Genomic DNA, 27,424 nt, shown 5'->3' with positions numbered 1-27,424 from the left:
CACAACCAATGAAAAATTAGGGTGTGAGGCTAATTATACAGAATCATAAGTAAAAGGAAGCTATAGTGAAATTAAGTATTAATTATGAAAGTCAAAATCAATTTCTCCAAAAATTATTTTCTCCAGAAAAATATTAAACATAGAGTCTACAATGTCTTCTTTCATAGCACACTTTGAAAACTCCTCTGTACTAGTTACTGTTTGCATTTGTTGACTTTCTCCTCAGGTCTTTGAGCCTTCTCCCTTTTGTTTTGCAAGTTAAAAAATGTATGAAAAAAAAAAAAAACATTGAAAATGGTAAAAATAAAGGTCCATATAAAAGATTTAAAAAAAAAATCTTTTTTTCATGAATGGTCTGCTCTCCCCTCCAGGCAGAGAGGGCCCATTGTACTACTGACACCTTGGACCTCTGTAGGGCCAGGAAGGACATTTCCCATGTTACTGCATCTCACCTGAGCCTGATGGGTCAGGACTGTCACTAGGGTTCCAGAAGCTGTTCCATGTCTCCAGTCATGTTGGGTCTGTAGGTCCAGGACAGTCCAGTCTAATTGAAAGATGTAAGTTCAAGAGCCAGAGAGGTCTTGACTAAAGGGTGACACCACCCAGACAATGCAGGGAAACAAAATTTAGCTTCCTGATAATTCCTGTGATGTTTCTGGCCATGTTTTAAAGTCATCCCTATGAAAGCAGAGGGAAATAAAAGGAAAAGAGATGGGGAAAAGATTAGTGGGTTCTGTTGTACTTCATGGGAAAGTCAATGTATTAATCACCCACTTCCCTCAAAGCAAAAGATAGAGAGAAGACTTCAGCTGGCTGGTTGATAAATATCAAAGTTACAACGAAATAGAGGTTGGCCCTAAGGAAGTAAGAGCTTTAGAAAAGTAAAATGAAAGCTTTTTTTTGTTTTATCATAGGGAATTGGAAACAATGTGGCAATTTCCATGTCACTTGACGGACTTTGGATGGTTACCTAATTCAGAGGCTATAGATAGCAATGAGTTAATAGGTTATGCAGTGAATTAAGAAGAATTTTAGCTTCATTGTTAACTTCCAAGTCAGGGAGACCATTGTGAATCTCAGCATGATCACTTACTTCGAAATGACTTAAGTTTTAGTTTAATCTCTGTAAAATGGGTTGAAAAACAAGTCTTATACAACAGAGTTCTTATTAGGATAAATATCATAGTATGTGTAAAGCCTCTTATGTTTGATTGATAGAAAGCATATATTAAAAATTTACTGTTATCATTAATAATAGTGGTCTATATTTTTGCACTGTCTTCACGGCCAGTTTCCATAACTGAACTGATTTAGGTGTTTTCTTTTTAAAGCATATTTTAAAAACAACCTAAAGTCTAAGGAGAACCCAAGCAAGATTCATCACATTAGCACACTTCCTGAGCACAGACAAGTTCTTTACCTTACCTTTCCTTGTTCACCCATCTATCACAAAGGGGCAAAATACCACATCTCCCTCATCCACAAAGTTAGAGTCAAACCAGAATCAGATAATATTTGCTGAAGTGCTTTGCAGTGTATAAGTGTTAAATAGGTTGTTATTCATGGGAAGATCAGATAATAGTTATATTTGTAAAATATTAGGCTAGAAAGAGATTTTGCCATATATAATTCTTTTTGTAATTATTGATGAAGAATACTTGTACAATATACTTTGGTAATTATTGATGAGTAACATGTATGTATATATATCACAACTGATATATATTTGCATGTACATCAGAAACATTTCCAGGATTTACCTGCCATGTATCAGCTTATATATTCAGATTTATCAGATTTAAAATCACCCAGGACAGTTTTTCAAACCACAACATTTGAAGAAAGGACCACACACACACATACAAATAAAACAAACAAACAAAAAACAACATACAGGACTGTTCCATTTTCACATTTTCAGATACTTTTCAAATCTGAAAAGATAGTGAAATATTTGAGAGTTCCCCAGGAGGCAACAGATGCCTGTGCCATTAGGAATCCACTGAAGAAATGTGATGCTGAATGAAACTAGATAAATGGGCTTGCTTTATAATCTCTCAGTTTCTCAGGTAATTTTCTTTTTTTTTTAAGACTATGCCTTAGGTCATAACTTATTTAGTCTGAAGTTTGACTCAAATGTATTGGTATGGTTGGCTGATCCTGTACTTCATTAAATTCTGAACTCAGAACTGAGTTTGACCTATTCATATTTGAGTTTTACAAATGATAGGTAGCATTTAAACCTCTTCAGCTTAAGTATTCAAAATCAATACTGATAGCATTTTAGAATAATGAAATTCAGACTTTTTGAGGGGAAGAAGGTACAACATATCTTGATAAAATTTAAGTATTTGAATAAGTAGGACTTGTTTTCCATGTTTTCAAAAAGTTAAATAGAAACCAAATATTTTAAAACTTCAGTAGCCACATCAACATATTGAAGGAGAGGCCTGGGGTCTTCAAAAGGGGAAATATTGTCAGGTTTCTAAGAATTGCCATTGCAAAGGCCAGTTTGGGTGAGCAGGTTTTCTACAATATAATCAGCAACAAACAGGGAGAATGAAAATCAGAAGTAATTTTTCTCATTTTCTCAAAATTTAAGTAAAATGAAAGACATGACACTGAAATTAATTATCTGGATATGGAGTGGGTGAGGACTCCTTGAAATGCAATTCTACAGGATTAAAAATGAAGGTAATTCTGAGTATTTGTTGTTTTATATATATAACAACATATATATATATATATATATATATGTGTATATATATATATATATACATATATATATATATACATATATATATATATATAACACAACATATGTATATATATATAACACAACATATGTGTATATATATATATATATATATATATATATATAAAACACACAACGTATATATATATATATATATATATATATATATATATATATATATAAAATATATATATTAACATATATATTCCCACATTACTATATATATATAAATATATATATATATATATATATATATATATATATATATATATATATATGTTGTAGATGGATTCTATACCTTTATTTTATTTTTATGTGGGGCTGAGGATCAAACTCAGTGCCTTGCACATGCAAGACAAGTATTCTACCACTGTGCTACAAGCCCAGGCCCTTTGTTTATGTAGAAAAATAATCATGTTAACGGATTGTATCCATATGGAAACCTCATGAGTTTAGGGCAAGTTCTTTATATTTTTTTTTCATGAAAATCTTCAAGGTTGTTTGAAGAAAGGAATGTTGATCCCACTCAAAGTTTAGTAAACTTGTTATATGATCTCTGTAGTAGGGCCATCCTACAAGAACCAAGCAGAGTTCTTTGTCTTTGCAGCCATTATTGCCATCCAAATGATGCATTGTGTTTTAGCATCTAAATAGAAACATTGGGTTGAATGGAGAAAATGTATATTCCCACATTACAAGACATTCACCACCCACTCACGTGATTCCCTTTTCCCGTACACTCTGCTGTCTCCAGAGTGAGAATGCTAGTGAGTGTGTGGTTCTCTCCTACATCACTAGTATTTACCAAAGTGTAACTAAAGCATATATTACAATATAGTCATTGCAACTGTCACCTTGGCTGGCCTTTGTGACAAAGTCTACTTAGAGAAGCTGAATTCTGGCCTCACACTTGTCTCAGCCCTGATTATTCCTTACTGAGTGGCATAATGAGCCAGTGAGTAACGCTAATGTGTATTTTTCAAGAATTAAATGGGTTTTGCTTTGTTTTACTTTATGCTAATCTACAACAAAATGACAATTGTACCTAAGTGTCTTTTTCATATTTTTTTTATCAAGAACTAGGACCACAATATTTCTCAAAAGCATATGACCCTGAGTTGACAGAATTATATGAAATGATGGGCTAACTTACAAAACCAAAACATGAAAAACTGCACAGATGAAACTGAATTTATTATTTCCTCAGGGATAAACACAATTGTTGTTTTTATTTTTTTTTCCATCAAAACTGGTATGAATCTGAGAATGAGAACCTAAAGTTTTATACCCTAGGAAGCTCATTCTTAAGAAGCAGAGTCTCTCTTTCAGGGAGGCACAAGCACAGGACTGACACTGAGTTATGAAGTTTCTCCTCATATTCTGCCCCCTAAACTGCCTTATTTGCCCCACTCTCACCCTGGCTTTTTGGCAGAGGAGCGGTAAGAGGATTTTCCTCCCCAGCCCCTGACTCAGATTCCCTTTAAATTTTATATTTTAAAGAGCACAAATATAGGGGCTGTAGCTCAGCGGCAGAGCGCTTGCCTAGCATGTGTGAGGTGATGGATTCGATCCTCAGCAACACATAAAAATAAACAGATAAAACAAAGGTATACTGGCCATCTACAACTAAAAAAAATTAAAAAGAGCACAAATATAATGTGACCACATAACACAGATGCATTATATACAAATATGTGAAAATGTATAAAACTCTTTTTATTATGAACATTTTATGTACTTAAATGTGGCTTTTTAGTGCGAACTGGGGGCCATTTTACCTGAGGAAGGAAATGATGTTGTGCTTATAAGTCAACATTTTAGACAATTTTAAAAGATGATGTTATCAGAAAGCAAGAAACAAAACAGAATATATCCAATTCAAACTCATTTTCAATTGCCCTTCCATCTTCAATTGCTTCTTCCATCTATCTTTTTTTTTTTTTTTTCCTGGCTGTTCTTTCATCACACCTAAGTAGTTGTCTAATAAATAGTGCAAATGGGTTTGTTGTCTTTTACCCTGTGGGTTGATTTTTTACTTTTAGCAGAGGGGAACAGGGGTAACACTAGTGTTAAATTTGATCTGAATTTTCTGTTGGGTGAGGGAGTGGTAATGTGGTGTTGACTCCCATTGTATATGGAATTATTCTGTGAAGACACTGTGAACCCTGAAGTGGGTCACATTAAATCTGAAATTCCAGGAAAGTACAGGGTTAGATTCCCATGAGCCTCCAGTCCCAAGGTTTCAGTGAACTCACCAACCCTTAGCCTCTTCTATTCTCATTGCTGCTTAAGGACGGCTGATTTAGTATAGATTGCTCCTTCGTCAATATTGAAGTCACAAAGCTGATTTAGCACTGTGTTTTCTCCCCAAGGTGTATCACAGCCTTTTTGTGCTGAAGTGCAATCGACAGAATTTTGGGGTACACCTGGGGGCCATTTAACACAGCAAAACCAAGAACAAAAAGCAAATAAAAAGAAAAATGTGTCACTGAGACTTCAAAAAGGATAATTGTTTATGGTGTGAGAGCTGAATCAAGAGCCTTGCTCACTTTACCTGGGAATGTGTGAAGCAGGATGCTCATTTCCTACTCCGTGGAAGTTCTCAAATGGCCATGGACAAATGCATTTTATTGAACAGGTGATTCCTCAAATAGAGAATCCAAGAGTAATGAAGATTAACTGTATCTGTCTAGCAAACAGAGTAGCCGTGAGTCACATTTGGACCATGAGCACTTTAACATCCAGGTATTAGGAAATCAATCCCCCAAATTAAAAATAAAAGATAAAACAAACAAGATAAAAGAAAACTCAAATTGATGAAAATGAATTATCAGGAAGATAATTTTGAGCCAATTATATTGATAGCTGAAAATTCTGCAGAATTCTAAAATATCACTGATAATCCAGCACGTTTACTAAAAACAAATCAAGGTTTTCAACTCATTGCAGGTACAATATGAAGCACAGTTGCGTGGGAACCATGTTTCTTGTAGAAATTGAGTTAGGCTTTGTCATTGGTCATTATGTCCTAAGTTAAGCTGATGAATACCAAATTCAGTCAGGTACTTGCAGTAACAAATCCCCAAGTGCCACCAATCTTTTCTGTGGAAAATTCAGTGATGTAAGAATGTCTTTGGAAATTGTGAGGACCTTGATGGGACTGGAGAAGCACTTTGAGGAGCACTGAGTTTGCAGTGTTCACAAGTGCCTGATGCCATATATTGACATTCTGGCTTTGCTGATGGACACCCTGGCTAGGGCCAGTTAAGGATCAGCCATCATAGTTGAAACCGATGATGAATAGGGACTCCAAGGATGCAAAGAATTTGACATTTAGTGGGAGACACTGGTGAAAACAAATAAAAATCAAGGGAGTAATAAATACTTGTATATCGTGTAATTAACAGTTCGCAAAAGCCTGGTAAGCTCACTTCAAATGGTATTTTTAAAAAGTCTAGAGGGAGGTGCAGACCTGAATAGAGTTGGCACAGGGAAATGGGAATTCTAGGCAGAGGAAATGGAGACTCTAAGGCAGGAATTGCCTATTATGTTTGAGGAAATCAAAGATCAATGAGTCTGGTTTGAAGTGAGGAGTGGTCCAGAGTTGGGAGGCAAAGATCAATAAGCAGGTGAATTTTATGACCCATTATAATTCCCATTAATGAAGTGCCATTCAAATATGCTAAAGTGCTATCAAAATATGCTATAAGAAAATGAAGTATATAAATACATTTATGTGTGTGCTGTAGAGATGTTACCAATAGCCTCATCAATTCCATTCCACAGTATTATTTTATGAGTTTGTTGGTAAAAGTAATTAGGCAATCGATTTCAGGAATTATTGTCCTAAATCTTAACGGTTAGTCTTTATATCTTCAAAATTCTGTTATTATTCTTGTTTTTAATCAGAATGCTTAGAACTTAATGTATTGTACAACATCAACAACATGTGTAAAGAAGTCCGGTGTAGCATCTTTTGACTTCTTATTACTAAATTCTGTCTGTATTTGCTTTTCTAATGTGCCCTCGCTGTACTGTCTTGTTTTGAGTAATATCCTTATAAGCCATCATTACTCCCCTCTGGAAAAAAGTGCTCAGTAGATAGGGGAAAATTGTGCAACAACTGCAAGTTTGATCAGTGGTTTTGGATTGATCATCAGTTAACTAGATCTTGGTTAATTTATTGTAACAGCCCACTTGGAAAGCAATACATTTAATTAAGATTTGGTTGAATCCAGTATGTGGCTTCCAATGTAATTTTTATGAAACTGATTGTTAGAGAACCATGCTGTATATGAAGCAAGCATATGTAACGTGGCATGTAAAATATGCATTTTATGATTAACTGCTCACATAAATAAATATAGTCTTCTATAAAAGAAAGAATGAAACCTAGGTCATCTCCTTAGAATATACTGATAATATGATGGAGAAGATAATGTTTTGTGTAAAAGTATGTCTTTTTTAAATGGAAGCATGGAATTAATTGGGCCATAGTTGAGGCAAAATCTTTTCATTCAACAATCATATTCTCTAACTCAGATCATTCATTGGTAGAGGTATATTAAGGGATGAATTCTCAGCCAGCCATATAAAACAACTTTATGCAAGATAGCAGACAATCCAAAATTCTTGGGGAGAAAAAGAACCGAAATGACAAAGTCAATGGAAAAAAAACTATCTAATGATGTTTAGGAACCAACATTAGATACTTTTTTTTCCAAACTATTATGTGTTATTTTTCTAGTGGCATTAAAATGTTATACCTCATTGAATACATTGTGTTGGAAGTACATATTAACTATATTCTGGTTGTTAGAGTCTGTAAACAAGTCAGGATGGCGCCTAGCAAATGTTAGAGTCTATAAACAAGTCTGGATGGTGCCTGGCATTTTGACAGAGGGAGTGATTTATGAAGTAATGCCAGCGAGCCATTAAGTGTAGAAATTCCTTATTGGTTGGCTGCTGTATCTATTTTATGTTAATTAAGATAAGCTGTGTGGAATATATAAATACCTCTGTTGTCCTACAATAAACGGCTCCCATTCCTGCTGTATCAATCTACACAAGTTCCTTGTCACCCCCCAGTTATTTTGCCCAGCCAGCTGGGCTGAGGCATCTGGTTTTGATGTTGTTTAAGAAAAAAGTGTGAACATTTTGTAAAATACTTTCATTTAGAAGGAGTTTCTTTCTATACAAGAGAATAAAACAAAATTACTACAAAATTAAACTTTTCAATACAGGAAATAAAGTTTGTAATCATAAGTATAGTGACACAATTTTTAAGAAATATGTTATCCTAATAGATTAAATCTTAAATTATATTAAGTATATTATATTAAGTATATTATAAACACCTGTAGTGTTCACTGCACCATTGTGTTTCTTGTATGTTGATTGGTATGTAGAGTCCTTGCCATGGCCCTGAGATGTCACTTGAGTAGGAGTCATGGTGGAAGTTCAGCAGAGTTAAAGCTGTCCATTAGTGTAGGTATAACACAAATTGGTAATGTGCAGTTTCCACTGTAACATTTAACACATATTCAGCTACTGTTTCTACAGTGAACTGCCTGATTTTTTTTTAATGGAAAATAAGGAAATACTTTAAGCCAGTCTGTATGACATATGAAATCAGAAGCATACCTAACATATAAAGTGATAATCAGAGACAGAGATGTGTTTGTGAGGCCTCTGACTGATGTAAAATGTGTGGTTTCTATAGCTTTGAATATATAAAAATTCTTTTGAATATTTTATAAAATCATGATTATACTGCTTAAGCCTACCACCTCCCCCTTAGTTTCTGGGTCTTAGAAATGACCCATTAAAGTATGAGGCTCTACATCATAAACTGCATTAGCTTCAGAATAAATCCATCTCTACCTAGAAAGTAATAAATCTACCCTGAAAATGTTTAATTGAATATATTAATATAATGTCTGTGATGGGATTGGGTTCTTGTTCAAATGATCTTGTAAAATGAGAGTTTTAAGGGTGATAACTCTCCGGGTCAGATGATTTCTTTGGTTTCATGACCATCGATGAAAACTCATTATTTCTGACAAAGATTGTCACATTTTTTATGGTGTTTGAACCAAAACGAATTAAGGGTCATAATAATTAGCAACATTTACTGACACATGCAGGCTGAAAGTCAGGCATAAAGCACTTGCAAAATATAAAAATTGTGTATTTTAAAAATTTTAGTAGAGATTTTACATATGTATAAAGAGCTTTTTTCTGGTAAAATATTTTATCTAATGTCTTAAATTTATTTAATTATACAACATGCATTTAGAAATTCATAGGTGTAAGAAGGATTATTAAACTGTGATGGAAGCAGGTTATCAGCTGCTTTAAATTGTTGCTTCTATTGCTCCTACAGCTGCTGCTGGGGGCCATACAGGCGACTAGGGCATCAGTTCAATGGAGAAAACAGGAAGAAGGAGGTTTGTGTGGAAGGAAGGGGAAAGGAGGAGAGAAGGGGAATGGAGGAAAGAAGGAAAGCCTAACTGTCAGGTTATGTGTAATGTTCGTGATGGTAGCTGAAGCAGGCTGGGTAGTGTGAGCAGGTATGTTTTGGGTAACATTTGCAGCTTAGAGGTTGTGGGGACCATCTGCTGCTTTATTTCAACTAATAAACAAAGCTCCAGTCAGTGGTTACTCTAGCTTTCTGAAGACACCATGTCAAGAACCAGATAGACCTTTTGGCCACTGCCCAGACAATCCAGAGCATAGCATCCTGAATGCTACTTCTCTGTGTCCTCGATGGGCAGAAAGGGGAGTGGAGATGTCCCTATGTTCACAAGTGGAAGCCCCCATATATTTTTAGCCAGTTAGTGAGAGTCCAAGTTCTCACTAATGATATGCGCTGAATAGTTCTTCCCTATTCTATTGTTTCGATTTGACCTGTACCTAACTCAGTTTGCCTGGTTGAATCAAACATAGGATAAAGGAAGTACAAGAAAGACACCAATTAGTATCTGTAGTGGTATGAAAGTATGGTATTATGATGCCATAATTTATGATGACATATCATGAATTCTATGCAAAGAGATGTTCTTGTTCTTCCAAAACAATGAGAAAACACAAATAATCCTCACATTGCCTGATAGTAGGTTTTATAAATGTGCAGTATGTGATTAAGAAAAGAGCATCAAGCCGGGTTTGGGGACACGAGGGGATACTTTAAAGAAAAGATAATATTTCAGTGATCCTTGAAGGATGAACAAGTGTCCCCTCAACACATAGGACAGGAGGTAGGAGTATTCTTATCCCAGAAAGAAGCTCATGTAAAGCCATGGAGACATAGAAATATAATTTGTTTAGTGGTCTGTAAGGATTCAGGTAACAAAGAATATACAAAAGAGGATCAGAAGGAGCCATGAGGCAAGGCCCTGCCTGTCATGAGAGTTCAGGGTGCTTGCCAGGTTTCACGTGCCTTCTGGTATTGAAGGGGTATGACTAGGTGCTGAAACCCAATTCTCCATGAAATACGGTAATGGGATGAGGATAAAAGGATAAGAAGAATTAAAATTATTTGAAAAATGGAGTAGTTGTGAGATGTTTAACAATTAAATGTGGATGTGAGTATGTTGGGAGAGCTTGTGGAGGGGGAAGGAGGTTGTCTCTTGTTACTTGTTGTGATCACAGGCTCAGCCAAGGTAGCCTCCACACAGCCAATGATAAAGCCAATGTTTGTGGCTCTGGGTAGGAGACATTGTTTGACTGGAAATTTGATCCTGTTGAATTTGAAGTGTCCTGAGGGATATCCATACAGAGATGTGCATCCATGGACTATTCAAACCTCTAAATATGGGAGGAGGTGGGAAAACAAGTAATCGAACCTGGCTGGTGGTGAGCATGTAATATTTGACACCTCTCCATGGAGAACTGGCATCTTAGGTGTGGGAGTGAAAAATAAGAGCAAATTCCCTACCATATACTGGTTTGTATGTTCTCTCTCTCTTCTTTCTTCTCTTTTCCTGTCCACTCAAGCAGTCAGAAATGCCGTTTTAGAAACTTGCATTAAATAGTCTTAGGAGTGTGTAGGAAACTTGTTGCTATGGGCTGTTTCTGAAAGGGCATCAGTGAGTTGAACAGGCACCAATGAGGTATGGAGTATGGACTGTCAGTCACTGTGCATGTAATAGTATATTATTTACACATACAGACATAAGAAATTCCAATTATTTGACTAAAGGACTTTCATTTATGGTCTCATGAAATGACTTTTCTATACATTTTTAATATTTTAAAAAGGATTTAATCTGAATACTATGAATGACACTTGTACATATTTGAAACATGAAACGTTTAAGTGTGCATGCCTGGGTGTTTGTATATGTGTCTGTATATATGTACATATGCATATTTGTATATATATTTCAATATTATGAATCTAAAGAGCTACATCTTTTCATGTATTTCTATGTTCAAATTAGTAAAATAGTTTGATCTGGAAGCACTCCTTTTTATATGATGTTCTTCAACTAATAGAACCAACATTATGAAAATCACCTCTTATTTACTATTATGTGGTTTGCAAGCCATGTTCTCTTAGAGTCTCTTAATCTTTGAAGTTGAAGGGACCTTATTATCATGAGTTTGCTCTACATATGAAAAAGTAAGCTGAGAGAAAGCTTAGCTAACTACCAGGAGCACCCCACCTTAGCCCCTGAGCACCCTGGCTCCAGACCACATTCTCCACTCCCTGGGCCACTCTCTGTTCAGTCTGGTGACAAACATCCTGTGCCTCTCACTGCTTGAATCACCCCGGTAACATGGCAGTGCAGTAGGGCTATGTAAAGAACTGCTTTCTGTTCTTCACAGATGTGGAAAATGTCTTAAAGAATTCTTAACAGCCATGTTACATGATAAGATGTATATAGTAGTTTGATGTTTGTTCTGGAATCTGGTCAATAAATCACATCTCTAGTTTCCTAATGTATTTGTAATATGACGGAATGATTAGAGAATCATCGCAACTAGTTCAGTTCCCTTCCACCCTTGTGGTTATATTCTCCAATCCTCCTAGTACTTCATCTATTTCTCTTCGAGTTTTTGTTTTAAAATGTTGCTCTGCCTTTTAATCACATGACATTTGACTGAATAAGTTTATCCTTCCAAGCACGCTAATTTGTTTATACTCCATTTAGATATTAAACTTTGAAAACTATTCCACCTGCATCACAACTCACTCCCTGGATTTCCATAAGAAAATCCGATCACATCAAGCATTTTGCAATATTTTAAAAAGCATTATTAAATATAAGGACAGCATCCGAGAATGCAATATACTGTTTCCCTTAGCAAAAGCCTATTTTGTCCTTGGCCATTCCACCTCTGATATGCTACCTTGAAGATTTAAAGGTTGCTTTTCCTTTACCTTTATTCTAGAGCACCCGTTTCAGGTCTGTCTTCTCTCTCTCTCTCTCTCTCTCTCTCTCTCTCTCACTGGTATGAGCTCATTGGCTGTAATGTGCACCATATTATCATATACTACAGTGAAAGAAAGAACACAGCCCTTTACTTGTGCTGAAGGATTTTTTTAACAATTTTTTAACTTTATTATTTGTTTATTTTTATGATTTGTATCTGATGCTGAGGATCGAACCCAGGGCCTTGCGCATGCGAGGTGAGCACTCTACCGCTGAACCACAACCCCAGCCCCTGCTGAAGGATTTAACAATCATCTTCTATGAGCTGAGTATTTGTTTGACATGTGTGGGTGTCTCACTCTCTATTCCACAAACATTTCTTCTACAGAAATAGACCTATAAAGAATATCAAGGAATACACTTACTTACATTTCATTAAAAACAGAAATATTTCTCATTGCACAAAAAGACTGTAAACTACAGTGTTGCAACCCAGGCTATAAGTAGCCAAGGTTTTTTGTTTTTGTTCACGGTGATAATGATAAATGGCTTACAACTCATCACATTATACTTATCACCAAAGTAGTTAAGACTCAGTGTGATTGCAATGGAGATAAGATTTTGTAAAGAAAATAAGAAGAACATAATCTGAAAAGATGTTCTGAAGAAAACACATGCAGTCATGGTGCTAAACAAAATGCTAGTATTTATTGAAACAGTTGTCATGTTTCTTTGAGCAACGTGTAATATTTATTGCTCTGTATATTCTTTACACTTTTATTTCTTCTTCATTTTTATTTTAGATAAATATGAAGCATGAATAATTACAGTAAGGAATCTGTTAGATGTGATTGTAGGGAAGCCCTGGGCATTGTGTTGTCACTTTGCCATACCTGTTGAATTCTTGGGGCAAAAGTGGGAATGTGGAAGAGTAGGGAAGTACTAGGGACAGAAATAGGAGATAAGAACCAAAAAAAAAAAAAAAATAGCACATTCTATCATTTATGCATTGCATCTTTTACCACACTTTACCCTAAGTAAGCAGAATAGCTGTTTGAATGACATTTCAAATTATAATACACAGGACTCTGTTCTTTCTTTCACTGACATATATAATAATATGGTGCACATTACAGCCAATGAGCTCATACCATTGGGTGCATGAAATACCAAGCTGCTCTTTAGTATGGAATATAGTAAGGAGCAGTCCATGATTTAGAGCTTGAGAGGGATAGAATTATTGTGGTTGTGAAAGAGAAGTGTATGAAAAGCTTGTGACACTGTGTGTTACAGATGTTCCTGATGGAACACCCGTTAAAGACCTCCAAGTTTCTTGTGAAGCACACATTGCTATGCTGCCAATCTATGTCTGAAATAAATAAACGATGATTCAGGTCAGTGATAGGTGAAGGGGAGACAGAGAGGCATGGAGTTGGTGGAAAGTGAAACATTGAGAATTGGCAAATGATTGCGTGGAGGTCAAAGAAGCATCAGACGCAAAACCCTACAAATTTAGTAGCTCAGTTCATGCTTTGCTTTACTAACTGTTGAGTATTTTCATATGTAGGAGCAAGAATGCAAGATATTCCAGGTTATCTCTTAGGAGACATGGTGGGAGAAGGAATGGGAGCACCCAGGTTAATATGGTGAAAAATACAGCCTTGTTGGCAAGACCTAAATTGAGGTCTTAGAAATTATTAAGAGATTGGGGAAAAACACAATTCCTCTTAAATCCTATTTTTTCCATGTACAATATAAGTACAGTCATGCCTACCTTAGAAGTTGATTAAAAGAATAAGAAGCCTCTTCATCACAGTGCCTGACACGTATTTATAGTCAATAATTATTAGATGTTACTATTAACCAGTCACATAAAAGTGATATGAACATTAGATAAGCATTGTCAATATACAGAAAAAGAACTATGAAGTTAAAGAAAGGAATAGAGGAACTCCATTTTTTAAGCAGTAGGGGTCATATTTCAATTCAGACTTGATCAAGTAGGCAGGGAAATTTTCTGTGATAATTTCATACAGTATTATCCAGGGTTAAACAGCTATAATGATTATTACATTGCAGCAGTCTGTCTGGGCACAAAATAACCGAGCCACCACAAAGCCTTGTAGATTGAAACAGCAACTCTTTATTCCCAAACTCTCACCCGCACTCTACACGCACGTTCTGGGAAAAAAATACACTCCCTCCACCGGGCTCTGCGTACCAATTCTCTCAGAACCCCAGAACCCCGGGAGAACTCAAGGGGAACTCAAGGAGCGGGCGTCTGAGGCAGCAGGATACGCCCTATTCCCAGCAGGATCCACCCTAAACCTGGAGCCACCCTAATCCCTGAGCAGGGTCACCTTTCAACCAAAAATGCCACGCGTCATTCCTACTTGGCTATGGCTCTCAGCATTACATTGTATATGTGACATATTATAACACATGCCCATTCAGTAACAGTTTTTTTCTAATCATAAGCAATGTAAAAAATAGGTGAATCAGTTGACACCTTTTTTGTACACAGCAAATGATGTTTTACTTAATGGAAGCAACACTTATAACACCAGTGGAAGCACCTGCCCTTACTCATGCCCTCCAGGAAAATTTCTCTGTATTAATAGCCCTCTATGGCAGGACTCTACCAGGAAACCATTATCATCCCTACACTACCAAAAAGGAGTTTGGGGTAGTTCAAGTTGAAATAGAATAGTATATCTAAACCACCTATCCATAAAGCGATAGGAGGAAGTAGAGAGAAAATGTATGTTATTGTAAATTTCAGAGAAAGAATATGGGTTTTCTTAGTGTGTACTTTTGTAAGTGGTCCTAATTAGATTTCCGTGTGAGATATGAGCTAAATTATAAGTAAGTACCTTTCATAATATGGCCTTTTCAGTAGGTGTACTTGTCCTGACTCTTGTGTGTTTAGGTAACATATTATATTGACATGCCCTTTAAAGATATTTTGTTCTTGACCTAGATTTTTAAATCAGAAGCTAATTTCTTCTGTTGAATTATGTTAACCAAATTGCAAACACAGATCCTCATTTCCAAAGGCCCAGAAATAAATGCCTTTCTTTCCCAAGTCCTTATGAAGCCGACATTTTGAAATCAAGAAAGGAATCTTACAACATGCATCTTTAGGATTTCCTGAGGATAGAACATTCTGAACATTTTCTAAGACACTCATGATTTTCCCAAGCTGTCATGACTATGCAAATCCTGTACTATAATTTTAGAAGTTATTTTATACTAAATCAATACCATAAACTGGAACTTAGCACCCCACCCACAGCCTGTGTCCTATGCAGTTCCTATAACTCACAGTATGTGTGAGGATCTGAGCATGTGTTTATCAACTGAGTGGATAATACCATTCACCTGTGTTTGTGGGTGACAGCCTCAGGCTGTACATCACTGGATAGCATGGGGCACAAGACCCTAGTTGTTTGATTCTCATGGTGTGTCACATTATATAATATAGACATGATGCTTTCATGATTATTCTGTCTCCTAAGTGACTGTGATTGTTTGTTTTACTCACCTTGAATCCCAGTATTGTGGATTAAAGGAAAGCAGATTAGAACTCGAATGTTTGGTACTCATTTGGAAAGAAGGGGTAAGGGCCTTACAATTAAATAAATATGTCTATTAAGAAAATAATAAAATCTATTACATTTTCAGAATCTGACAGAATTTTATAAGTTGAAAAGTTAAATGCAATTTTGCAAAACTCAATCAACAACAATGTTTTTCATTCTCCCTCAACCTGTCCCTCTGTACTGTGATGCAGCCACTTCTCTAGTGGGTACTAGTGGACTTCTGTTAATGTCCAGAAGTATGTATGCAAAGGCAGGAAACCCATAGCCAGTTTCTCCCAGGAAACCCAATGGTATCGTCCCATGTCTATTATAACAATTTTATTTTTACAATATCCATGCTTGCATTGACTTAATTGTTGACTTTGTTCAATGGTGGTTGTTGCCTAACCATTCCACCCCACTATCTTTCTCCTTTTTTCTTCCTGTTGCTTTAGTACATTTATTACATTGGTTTATAGAAAATTCTATCCTTAGGGAATGAAAGACCGCTATCAGAATTGTTAATGTGCAAAAAAGCAGGAAATTGAGGTCAGTATAGTTGCAGAAATTTGGGGCTAAAAGGGTTCAGGAAAGACTGTTGCCATTTATTCTTATAATTTGCTTAGAGGAAAAGCACCTCTCAGGTCTTCCTAGGTCACCTTGGATGACCTAGGAAATATGGTCTTACTACACCTGCCATCTTTTAGATGAGACCCCCACCAAGGGTCCCTGGCATGTGAACCAGGTTTACATTTCATTTAGGAAGCTTTGATGTTCATTGAAATTATGCCAGAGATTTTCTGAAATATGCTTTTAAAATTTGCACCTTCTCAGCACATTGTTGCCAGAAGTCAGAAGACATGTACATTTTCTGTCCTTTGTACCGAGTTAATAAACCTACTTCTCTGTTTTTCAAAATGATCTTACCAGTACAGCGGAGGAACATTTCCTGAGATACCCTGTGTTTTTGTTTTCTTCTTTTAGGCCAGAAGTTCTTATCTTGAGTATATCATGGTTTGACCCAGGGAACTTTTTTTTTTTTTTTTTTAGAGAGAGAGAGAATTTTAGTATTTATTTTTTAGTTTTAGGCGGACACAACATCTTTGTATATGGTGCTGAGGATCGAACCCGGGCTGCACGCATGCCAGGCGGAGCGCGCTACCGCTTGAGCCACATCCCCAGCCCCAACCCAGGGAACTTTTACATATTAAAAATATTCAGAATACATTATTTCCAAAGGCCCAGAAATAATCTGAGCATCATGCCCTGTGACATAAAATGCTCAGCCTGGGGGTGCAGACCTGAGGGGGAATTCATGAAGGTGGATCCCTGGGTTCACTGAGCTAAGGCAATTTTGCTTTTTCCTATTTCTGAATGATAAACACCACAGAGAATCCTCCCCCACTCTTGGGATTGGTTCCTTTACAGGGTGAAGTTTCTCTATAAGAAAACATTTGGGAACATGTGTAAAATTGCAATATATCAGGTGTCTACTGAAAGGAATATCATCAGTCTGCCTGGGGTAGTGACTGTTATGAGTTTTGCCACCCTGCGGTGCCTATGTTAGCTGCTGCTGCTCTGATCCACACACCTCTAACCAAATTATATAAATGTTGCTCTCAGTCACCATCCTCTGAAAGAGAGAGTTTGGTGTGTGTGAGCACGGGTGTGCCCAGAGAGACTCTGAACTAATCAGTCACTCAGTGTGTGCACATTGCTGGGCAATTTCCACAGGAAACTGACTCCAAGGCAAGGAATTGCCTTTGGGAATTTATTGGGATGCATTCTGGAACAAGCACTTGTGAGGGAGAAGAGGAGGAGGTAAGCATGGGCAGGTGAGGAAGTCCAGCAGGCAGCAGAGGGCATGGCTGATCTTCTGTGGAGCTATAGAGTTGAGAAGGCTCTTCAGGCCCTTTGCCCACATGTTGGCATCAATTAGGTCAGATTGGACCAGTTTATCTTTATGGTAGAATTGAAAGTTCCTTGAGAGAATTCTTTCTTTAGATTACACAAGTGTTTAAGTTTTCTTCCCAAAATGCAGATTCCAAAATTATGTTTCCATTGCACTGTTACCATTTCTATTTTCTAACGCACAAGAAAATGTGATGTATAAGACAGGAAATATACTGCAAGCACATTGTTCCACTGCTCTCTGCAAGATGTGAGTGTCTGTCTTCTCCACGGGGTCAGGTAGGAGACCTCTGTGAAGGTCTTACAGATGCCCTCTGCAGACTATCTTCTGCTTCCTGTGTCAAGCGTCTTCTAGTTTATTTCTGATGCTATGACAGGAAAAGAGTATTAGAGGATTATTGCCTAGAAGCATTCAAATTAATTTTCAGATAAGGTTTATGCAGTGGCCCAATGCTGCTCATTGATTTTTGAGAAAGGGTCAAATTTTCTGTTGTTGGTAGATTTTTATTTTTTTTTTCATGTTTACATTTTTTTTTGAGAATACAGAGGACACTTCATTGTGACCTTCTAATAATGTAAAATGCAATGAAAATGAATTGCTAAGATATAAAAAAAATCAATCCCTGTGATTTTCATTATTGGTTTGGGGTTTAGCAGACCTTGAGTTCTTTGAAATTGCTTAACAGGTGCTAAGCTACTCCCTTCAATTTCTGATCATTTCCACTTGGGCAAATGATGCTGTCCCCAGACAGCACTTTCAGTGGTGCTGCGTAGCCTTTCAATGAAGGTTTTCTGCTCCACCTGCCCTTTTTCAAAGATAAAATTAATAGTTATTCCCTTGGGCGGGGGTGGGGAGGTGACTTAGATGTTCCAGGGACTTGATTTGGGTGCATTTCTTGGAATTTATCAATAAGGTCAGGTGCTGCCCAGGAGCTCTGAAGTAGCAAGGTAGAGTTTCCCAATCACATGGTGTGAGCAGGAGGCCTAGGCTCTATTTTGTCCTTTGGGATTTGACTCCAGGCAGACTTTTGAGGCCAGGTGGACATGCTGCATATGGCTTGTAGACAGGAGGCAGAGATCGGGTGAGATCAGTGCTATAGAGTTTCCTTCAGGGAGGTAAATGCTTTTCTGAGTTTCTGTCTCTTGGTCTGAATGTTCCGCCCTGAGCAAGCCTGCCAGGGGCACAGATGTGCAACCTTTTCAGACAAAAGCAAGATCGTTTTCTGTAAGGAATCCAGATAAATCTATTGTACCACTATGTGTAAGCTTATAAATATGGATAGAAGGTTTCATTTCACAAAGGTACTTCCAAAGGCATTATTTCATTTTATCCTCACTTCAGTATCCAAGCTCAAGTGTACATTTACAGATATGGATCTAAAACAGGTGAATAAATTGGGATTTGAGGATGATCAAGACAGCACAGGAAGGAGCAGAGTGTAGTGTCAAGTTATACCTGCCGCTCCTTGGTAAGTGACCTTGAAGTTGTACTGTTCTGCTACATGAATGACTGCTACCCCAGTCTGAATACCTACCACAACTGAATTACTATGAACTTTTTTCTGAGAATGAGAACGATTTGAATAGTTCTTCCTTTTTATTTATTGTTGGTTTTGAAAAAAAGAAGGGGGGAATGAAATTTTCTTGACAATTTTTAATTACCAATGCATTTCCTCAGTCATACTTCTGTTCATTTTTATGCTGTATAATAATTAATATCTAAGCTTCTGAAACCATACATCTTCATCAAAGATGCTTCACAAGTAAATGGAGTTCCAGTATCCTGGACCACAATGATGATTATAAATTAGGAACACTTCAGCCGGAAACAAATGCTTCCTACACTTGTTTTCATCTGCATTATTTCCTCAGCAGCTTGATAATTACAAGGCATCCAGTGGCATGTGGAAAATATTTATTAAAGGCATAATGAGAAAAGAAAACTGGTATGTAATGTGTATATTTGAGCAATTTCATTTCTGCCAATTACTCTTTATATCCACCTTCTTTGCTTGTGATGATAATCTTGTAAAAGTTGGAAAAAAGTAAGTTAAACAGGTTTTAACATATGGAATACACTTTTAAACTTTAAGGATCAATAACCTGTAATCAGCGAAAGTATGGCAGAACTTTCAATTTAGATGCCTTGGCTGATATGTTTAATATAAACCTTTCTCAGACTGATCAAGTTATTGCTCAGTGGACTAATTTTTGTTCTGATATTATTACTCAATTTTTGTCCACAAATACACCAGAAGTGCAAAGCTTTATTTATATAGTGTGTATTTTTCTTATTCCAATGCTCACTTAAAGAAAAAATGAATCCAAAACTAATTATTGCCACCCTTGTCATCCATAGATCATAGAGGAGAATGACAGAGGCTACAGTCTAATGTAGTTTTATTTTTAGAGTCAAAAATTTTTTAAGTGTGATCCTTTTCCAATACTTTCATCTTACGACCAGGATTGTTCTTTGTGATATGAAAATTGAGAATGTTTTCAAAAGGCAAAAATATTTTAAAAATTTTAAAATTTCAATATTATAATAACTTATTTTTATGAATTACATTCTGTCATACTATCTTAAGTAGTAATCACAATTGTTTAGTGGAAGTCCAACGGTAAATGTATTTACCTCTTTCTTTGAAGAGAAGGAGACTAAGAGTAAAGACTCAAATAATTGCTGGAAACCTTGGTGCACACGTGGAATCCCAGTAACTTAGGAGCCTAAAGCAGGAGGATGGCAGTTTTGAGGCTAGATTTTGCAAGTTCCAAGTGAGTCTGGGCAAGTTAGCAAGACGCTGTATTAATTTATTCAATTGATGGTTTACCTCAGTCTGGTAGACTGAGGAATATTTCCCATTTTCAGATTTTCTTTAGCAAATGGACTAAAAAGTGCTACGCCAGGTCATTTATATCAGCCTATATTTGATTAAAGAGATATAAGAAAATAATGAGAGCAGCAGTGCAGTGCTGTATTTTTTGGTGTTGGTTTTAAAATCAAAAATTCCAAAATAAACGTTGGGTAAAATGAAGGGCATGGAGAGTCTGGCATCCAAGGACATGCATGTATCTTTCAATGTCTTTGTATGTAGGGTGTGTGTGTGTGTTTGTTTGTTTGTGTGTGTGTGTGTGTGTGTTGTATAAGAGCTGGAAAAACAGAGGAATGAGAACACAAGTCTTTCTCCATGAGGGCTCTGCCTCCTGGGGAATGTAGCCTTGTAAATGTGAAACACAGCACGCAAGTGTGACTATGAGAATACAGCACCAGGTCTCTGAGCTCCATCTAGGCAGTTTAGAGGATTAAGGGGAACCATTTAGAGATATAGGATGTTTTGATTTTATTTATTTATTTATTTATTTATTTATGCTTTGTTTTACCTAGCAGTATTAAAACACTAAGTGTTAGAAATTGAAATAAATCAACAATTACCATCTTACAAAGTGGATTATAGACTTACCAGATTTAATACCAGCACACTGTTTATGGAGAAGGTGGAATATGATGATAAAAAGGATAATTCTTAAGGAGTTTATAAATTATGGAAGGAATTTGCTATGAAAACAACTAAAGTTAAGACTTGCTATACAAAGCATAATTAAATGAATTCTGTCACAGAAATTCAAACGAGGTGCTATAAAAAGATTGGATTGTAAAGCTTCAGTGAGAAGGAACTTGTATTTGGCTGAATTGGATATCAGCGAGTGGGCCAGACGACAAGGGGTATGTGTTGGAAAGGATGCACATGGTTGATATGCTCAGGCCATGGGGACTAGTCCAAGAGGCTTGGAGCAAAGAATGCACTGGGAGATGTGGTGGACAAGCCGGGCTAGAGAGATGGTGTCCAGGAGGTTGGGTTCCATGCTTAGAAACCCATTGACCACAGGAGCAGTTAAGCATATTTGATGAGTATGCTCAAAATCCAAAAGAATGAAGATCAAGAGATCAAATGGTCCAGTTACTTTGTAATAACCCCCAAACAACTAGTTTCTCAGCAAATATTTGCTTCCCACAAGTTCTAAAATGATCCTAAACACTGCAACAGATGCTCCCTGAAATGGGCAGACCCAAGGGGCAGGACCCCTGTGCAGCCCCCCTGTCAGGCCCATGTTCTGGTCCACCCCCAAAAGTCCTCTTGAGCCAACCTCAGGAGCAACTGTGAGTTGCTGTCATACCTCAGTATCATGTTTTGTTACTCATCAATGAAGATACTATTGATATTTTTAAAAAGCATATTCGATGAGGGACATTATAGAATATTGTTATATTTAAGGAAAATATTTTCTTACAAGTGTTATGACAGCCTAGACAATGTGAATCATTAAGAGTAGAGGATAATTGATAACTTTTCTAATAGGCCAATTGTCAGTTTTCAAAATATTGAACTAGGACCTTAGCTCAGAGAGAATGAATAAAGGACCAAATATAGTGGAGAAAACGGGGAGGAGTTCTCTGTCAAGTAGGAGGAGATGTAACCTTTGTGGGTTATTAGGAAAGACATTTGAAGCCACATATAAAGGTTCCTCTGCATTCCTTCCTGTATAGATTGTGCGAGTCCAACCCGGTTTGGTATTCCTGCATTTCACTGTTCACAGTGCTTACAGTGACATGTCAGAGTCACACACCAGTTGTGTCTCCACCTCCGCTTGTCTGCTGCCTTATCATGAGGTCGACTCAACTGAGTGGTTCTGTGGTCCTCAATTGTTGATTCATTTTGGAAAAAAATGTTACTATATTATAAAAATATTTATTTTGGAGTCACAACAAATATTTTTCAGAGAATTTAGGAAAGCTGAGTTTTGTCTGATGATTAATGAGTAGAGGAGTGGAGTTTTTTGGTTTTTTTTGTTTGCTTGTTTGTTTGGTTTTTGGTTATTTTGTAGACTAAGTTCAGGATAACATTTACAAAACTATCTGCATGTGAAAAACGTATAATATTGTGGGTCTCACTCTGCTCCAAATAGAGTTCAAATATTTGTTTGGGGTTGTGCTTTTCATTGGTTTATTCATTCATTTACATATTATGGGACTATAGATTTTTGTTTTCCTGTTCATAAGTTTTTACCATGTGGAGTTACACGTTTCAGTTTTGTTTGTAATAGCTGATATTGACAAAGATGTGTAAGGTGTGTGGTGTTTGTGTGTGTGTGTGTGTGTATGTATATGTGTGCCTCTATTGGGAACACCTGAGTTAGCTTAAAAATCTCATTGCTATTTCTGAGTTACTACACTTTTCTTCTTTGGTAAGCATTCTTCTTCATCAAGGGGAGAGAGCAGCTTTTCACTAGCAACATGGATTGATTCCACCTATTAAGAGTAGTCGGATGGTCATAGTCCCACAGATGAACTGTCTGAGTATATCCGGTAACCATGCATCCATTTTAACATTCCAAAGTTGGTCATCACTTGTAACCACAGATGCTTGCATTCACCTTGCAAGGACAGAATTTAGACTCCAAGCAATTTTCTGCTTGTGAATTTTGGCAGTGATTACTAGCCTAGTGATTGAACCAGCTGGGAAAAAATTGTCAGTGATGGGGAAAAGGTAAAGTTAAGGGCACCTGGAAAAGGATTTGTGGTGTGTGTGTGTGTGTGTGTGTGTGTGTGTGTGTGTGTGTGTGTTAGAGCAGGGTAAGTAATAGAAAAGTTATGTGATCCTTGAATGAGAGGTGAAATAAGCAGTATGAAGCTTCTACTTCTTCTGTGTCAGTGGTGGAGATCAACCAATACCACCATCATCCAAAAATGCCACCTGAGAATCTGGGGTGAAGCTCATATACAGTATTAAGGTGTGATTTATATTTAAAATAATTTCTGGGGGGTGTCCCATACCTGGAAAACCACAGGGGCATTATATCACCCTGCTATGAAGACAGCAATCGTTTGACAGGAATTATTTAATGAATCCTAAAGACTGGTTCTATGAGTGGGATTCCTGAACGTGATATAGAGATGTAGAGAAACTTTGATTGAAGATGTATTACTAATATTCCTACAGTCATCTGGATGTCCCCTGAGGTTTCACACTGCCATTATCAATAACCACTGGAGAGTCACCAGCGATGCAGGAGCCGAGATGGGGGCAGTGTTAGGAGAATGGTGTTGAGACTGAGTTGTGGAACACGTTCATATCAACTTAAAAATAATTTGTCTGTCTTCCACACTTGTCTGAGGACTCACTTATGCTGCTGTGGGTTGTTGCATTTACTGTTGTTTACCTAGTGCAAGAAAGCACTCCTCTGGTAAGTCAAAAAGTGTGTTGATGGAAACCAGTATGAGAGTGATCAGGTGAGCTGGCTGCAGGATCCCTGTCCTTAAGTTCCTCTTTGCAGAGAGTCTTGATGTCCTTGCCACGCAGGGCAACAGTCTACCTCTCAGACAGAAGTTCATTGTAGCGAGTGGTGACTTGGACCTTGTATGAGCCTGCCCATTTTCATAATCCCGGTGCTGGGAGAAAGCTGGCTAGATGAGCCCAGGCAATGTCCTTAGCTTTTCCAAATCTATAAGTAGCATCGTGTGGGTAGTTTTGAATATTAAATGAAATGCTGTGCTGTCCACAGCAGCTCTTGGGCTGGCTGTGGGATATGTTGCTGAGAGATCGAAGACAGTACCCCGAGATGGCATGGGGAACACAGAGTTTATTGACACCTACTAACAGGCTACCAGCTACGGCCACCTGTAACCACCAGCTACATGGGTAGTGCTCTGACTCCTGTCACTACTACGGAGGGAGGACCTTTACAGTCTAATGTATGTATGAATTGATGACATGGTTAATTTTGTTTATTTGACCAGCATTCCAAGGAGCAATTGCCTTTAGGATAACTTTAGAAAAAAACACTTCTCACAGATGATATCTGCTTCCAGATTCCCAGTGCACATTCCTTAGTATCCCTTAGATAACACTAACAGGACATTCTATCCTGGGTCCACATTCACTGTCCTCTTGACTTGATTAGAGTTTTGGGAATGGAATAGGGCATATCAGGGACATGGTATTTGTTCTATGAGCTTTTTTACTGCTATGACTAAAAGACCTGGCCAGAATAATTGTAGAAGAGGAAAAGCTTATTTGAGGGCTTATAGTTTCAGAGTTTTCAGTCCATAGACAGCTAGCTGCATTTCTCAGGGCTCAAGATGAGGCAGAACATCATGGCAGAAGAGTGTAGAGAAGGGAAGGAGCTCACATGATGATCAGAAAGCACAGAGAGACTCCACTTGCCAGATACAAAATATATACCCCAAGGGCACATCCTTAAGGACCTACCTCCTTCAGCCACATCCTACCCAGTGACTACTCAGTTAATCCCACAGGGGATTAATTCACCGATTGAGTTAAGGCTCTCATAGCCCAATCATTTTTCCTCTAAACCTTCTTACATTGTCTCATGCATGAGCTTTGGGGGGACATCTATCTCACATCCAAACCATAACAGAATTTGATGTCCCTCTCTTTTCCATGTTATACTATACAAAGAATAGTAAGGATCATGTTATACTATACAAAGAATAGTAAGAACAGAGACTGACACCTAGTTAAGTTCTCATGACCCAATCTATAACAATTCTCATGTTTCTTTCTTCTTAAATTGGAGAAAGACACATATATAATAGTAATCCTGAGAAAGACTTAAGGAAGTTAATTCACAGCACTTCAAGAATATGCCTACCCTCTATGTCAGGCAGATACTTTGCACGGCAATTCACCAGATGACTTCACCCTGAGAAGTTATAACTCTTGACAGAAACTTATTATTTTATTATTTAGTTCTGATTCAAAATCACAGAAACCAAGGGATAAATCGGGTATTTAAGTATCCTGAAGCAGAGTATAAATACAACAGTTACTGTGGAGTGGGAAAGTCACAGAGATCCATGGTGCCAAAATCTGTGTCTTGCATGGATACCAGGGAAGAAAATGTGCCCACACTTGCCTAAGTGGTTTTCCATATTTTATATTTTTAGAACCTCATCTTTTGAAAAATGCAAATGTAGTCTGTAGGGCACTGAAAAGCCTTGTTATTTGGTAAATCGGGTTTTTACATTCATATTAACAAAAGTCCTGGATGATGGCAGTTAGGAGATGAAAGATTGTTGAAATGACAGATTGAGTAGTGTGTTTCTCAGGTTATGGAGTTCAGGAAAATGTGTAATTATTTCTGAGTTTCCTAAGGTTCCTCTGTTGAACATAATGTTCCGACATACAGCAGGGACAGTTTCAGATAGAAAATGCAAATCAGTAGGTGCTGCCCCTGCTGCCAAGGCCGGGGTTAATCATGCAAATCTAATGCAGTTCTTGGTATTTCAAGAAAGGTTTTAGTTGAAGTCCCATGCACGTATTGATTTAAAATTCCTACTTTAGAGAGCAGTGTAATTTTTTTTTTTAAGCTTCACATTCTAAAATACAGAACAGGATTTGGAGACAGATTTAGTAACTGGACATCCATCCACGTTGTTTAATCATGGAAAGGGGTGTGTGTGGGTGTGGGGTTAGGAAGGGAGACAGGAACCCATAAAGAATGTGGGGTTTTCTAAAAAGCATATTAAATGATGCATTAGAATTGAATTGACCAATGTTCTCTAGAAAAATCTCTTTGCTTGGAATAGGGATCAACCAGTTATACATGTTTACTGAATGTCTGCTGTGTTCAAAGAAGATGGCTAAAACTGGCAAGGACAGATCAAATAAAAAATAACACTACAACAAGTTCTGTGGGAATGCTATAAAATACCTTTGGAAATGAGACTGTTTACAGGAAGAAATGAAATTGTCTTGCTCTCAAGTGCAAGATGACACATTCTAATAGCCTTTCTGCTGTGCACAATAAGCGTTCAGCTTATCTTTCCAAGAACAATAAAATTTCATGTACAGCTGCCTGACATAAGAATTATTTTTACATATCTCCATATCGCTGACTCTCTTGTAAGTTAATCTCATCTCACATGAATTTTTCACCAGCTTCACTCTGATGTTGATAAAGGAGATGGTTCCATCAAATACATCTTGTCAGGCGAAGGGGCAAGTTCCATTTTCATTATTGATGAGAACACTGGGGACATTCATGCTACCAAGAGACTGGATCGCGAGGAGCAGGCCTACTACACTCTCCGAGCTCAAGCGCTGGACAGGCTCACCAACAAACCCGTGGAGCCCGAATCAGAGTTTGTCATCAAAATCCAGGATATCAATGATAATGAACCCAAGTTTTTGGATGGGCCTTACACAGCAGGAGTTCCCGAAATGTCTCCTGTAGGTAAGTGAAGACTATATTGTTTTGCTGTGTGGTGTTAGAAAGTTTGTCTTTAAAACTAAGTTGTTATTAGGTGCAGAGAAAAAAGCACATTAGTGTATGTAGGACAATCATCAGTTGCAATGAAGGGAAAAATTGAGTCATGCTAGTAACCAGAAATTCATCATTCTATACATTATTTTATTTGTATGGAATATTAGGAAGTACTGTTTATACTTTTGAATTTTACATATTTCATTTTACATAGCCATCTCTGTGTCTTTAAGAAATATTTAGGGATTATAGTTCCTTTTTCATTTAATGTTAATTTATTTTAAAAATGCAATTACAATTATGCTTAAGAAGTTAAAAGCAAAATCCTTGCCGACACAGCACCATAACACTTGTATGGTGATAGGACAGGGTTCACTGACCAGACTGTGACTCCCTCAGGGGCTGCCCAGGCTCACACTTGGATCAGCTGTCTGTGGTGCCTGTGTGTGGTGCCTGTGGTTGGACCCTCATATACCGTCGTGTGATACCACTAACTCTTCTTAGTTTCTCCA

The 27,424-nt window shown here is 37.2% G+C and overlaps 1 protein-coding gene across 1 annotated transcript in view; it reads left to right on the top strand.

The window, feature by feature from the left end:
• The window catches only part of Cdh7 (cadherin 7), a 107,220-nt gene that overhangs the window by 11,272 nt on the left and 68,524 nt on the right, over positions 1-27,424 (top strand). Inside the window, exon 2 of the mRNA XM_027935329.2 lies at positions 26,588-26,882. Coding sequence (XP_027791130.1) covers positions 26,588-26,882 — 295 coding nt within the window. The remainder of the gene's footprint in view (positions 1-26,587; positions 26,883-27,424) is intronic.

This window comes from Marmota flaviventris, chromosome 16 (genome assembly GCF_047511675.1).
Source record: "Marmota flaviventris isolate mMarFla1 chromosome 16, mMarFla1.hap1, whole genome shotgun sequence".
NCBI lineage: Eukaryota > Metazoa > Chordata > Mammalia > Rodentia > Sciuridae > Marmota > Marmota flaviventris.
This window is presented reverse-complemented; position numbering and strand designations above follow the sequence as displayed.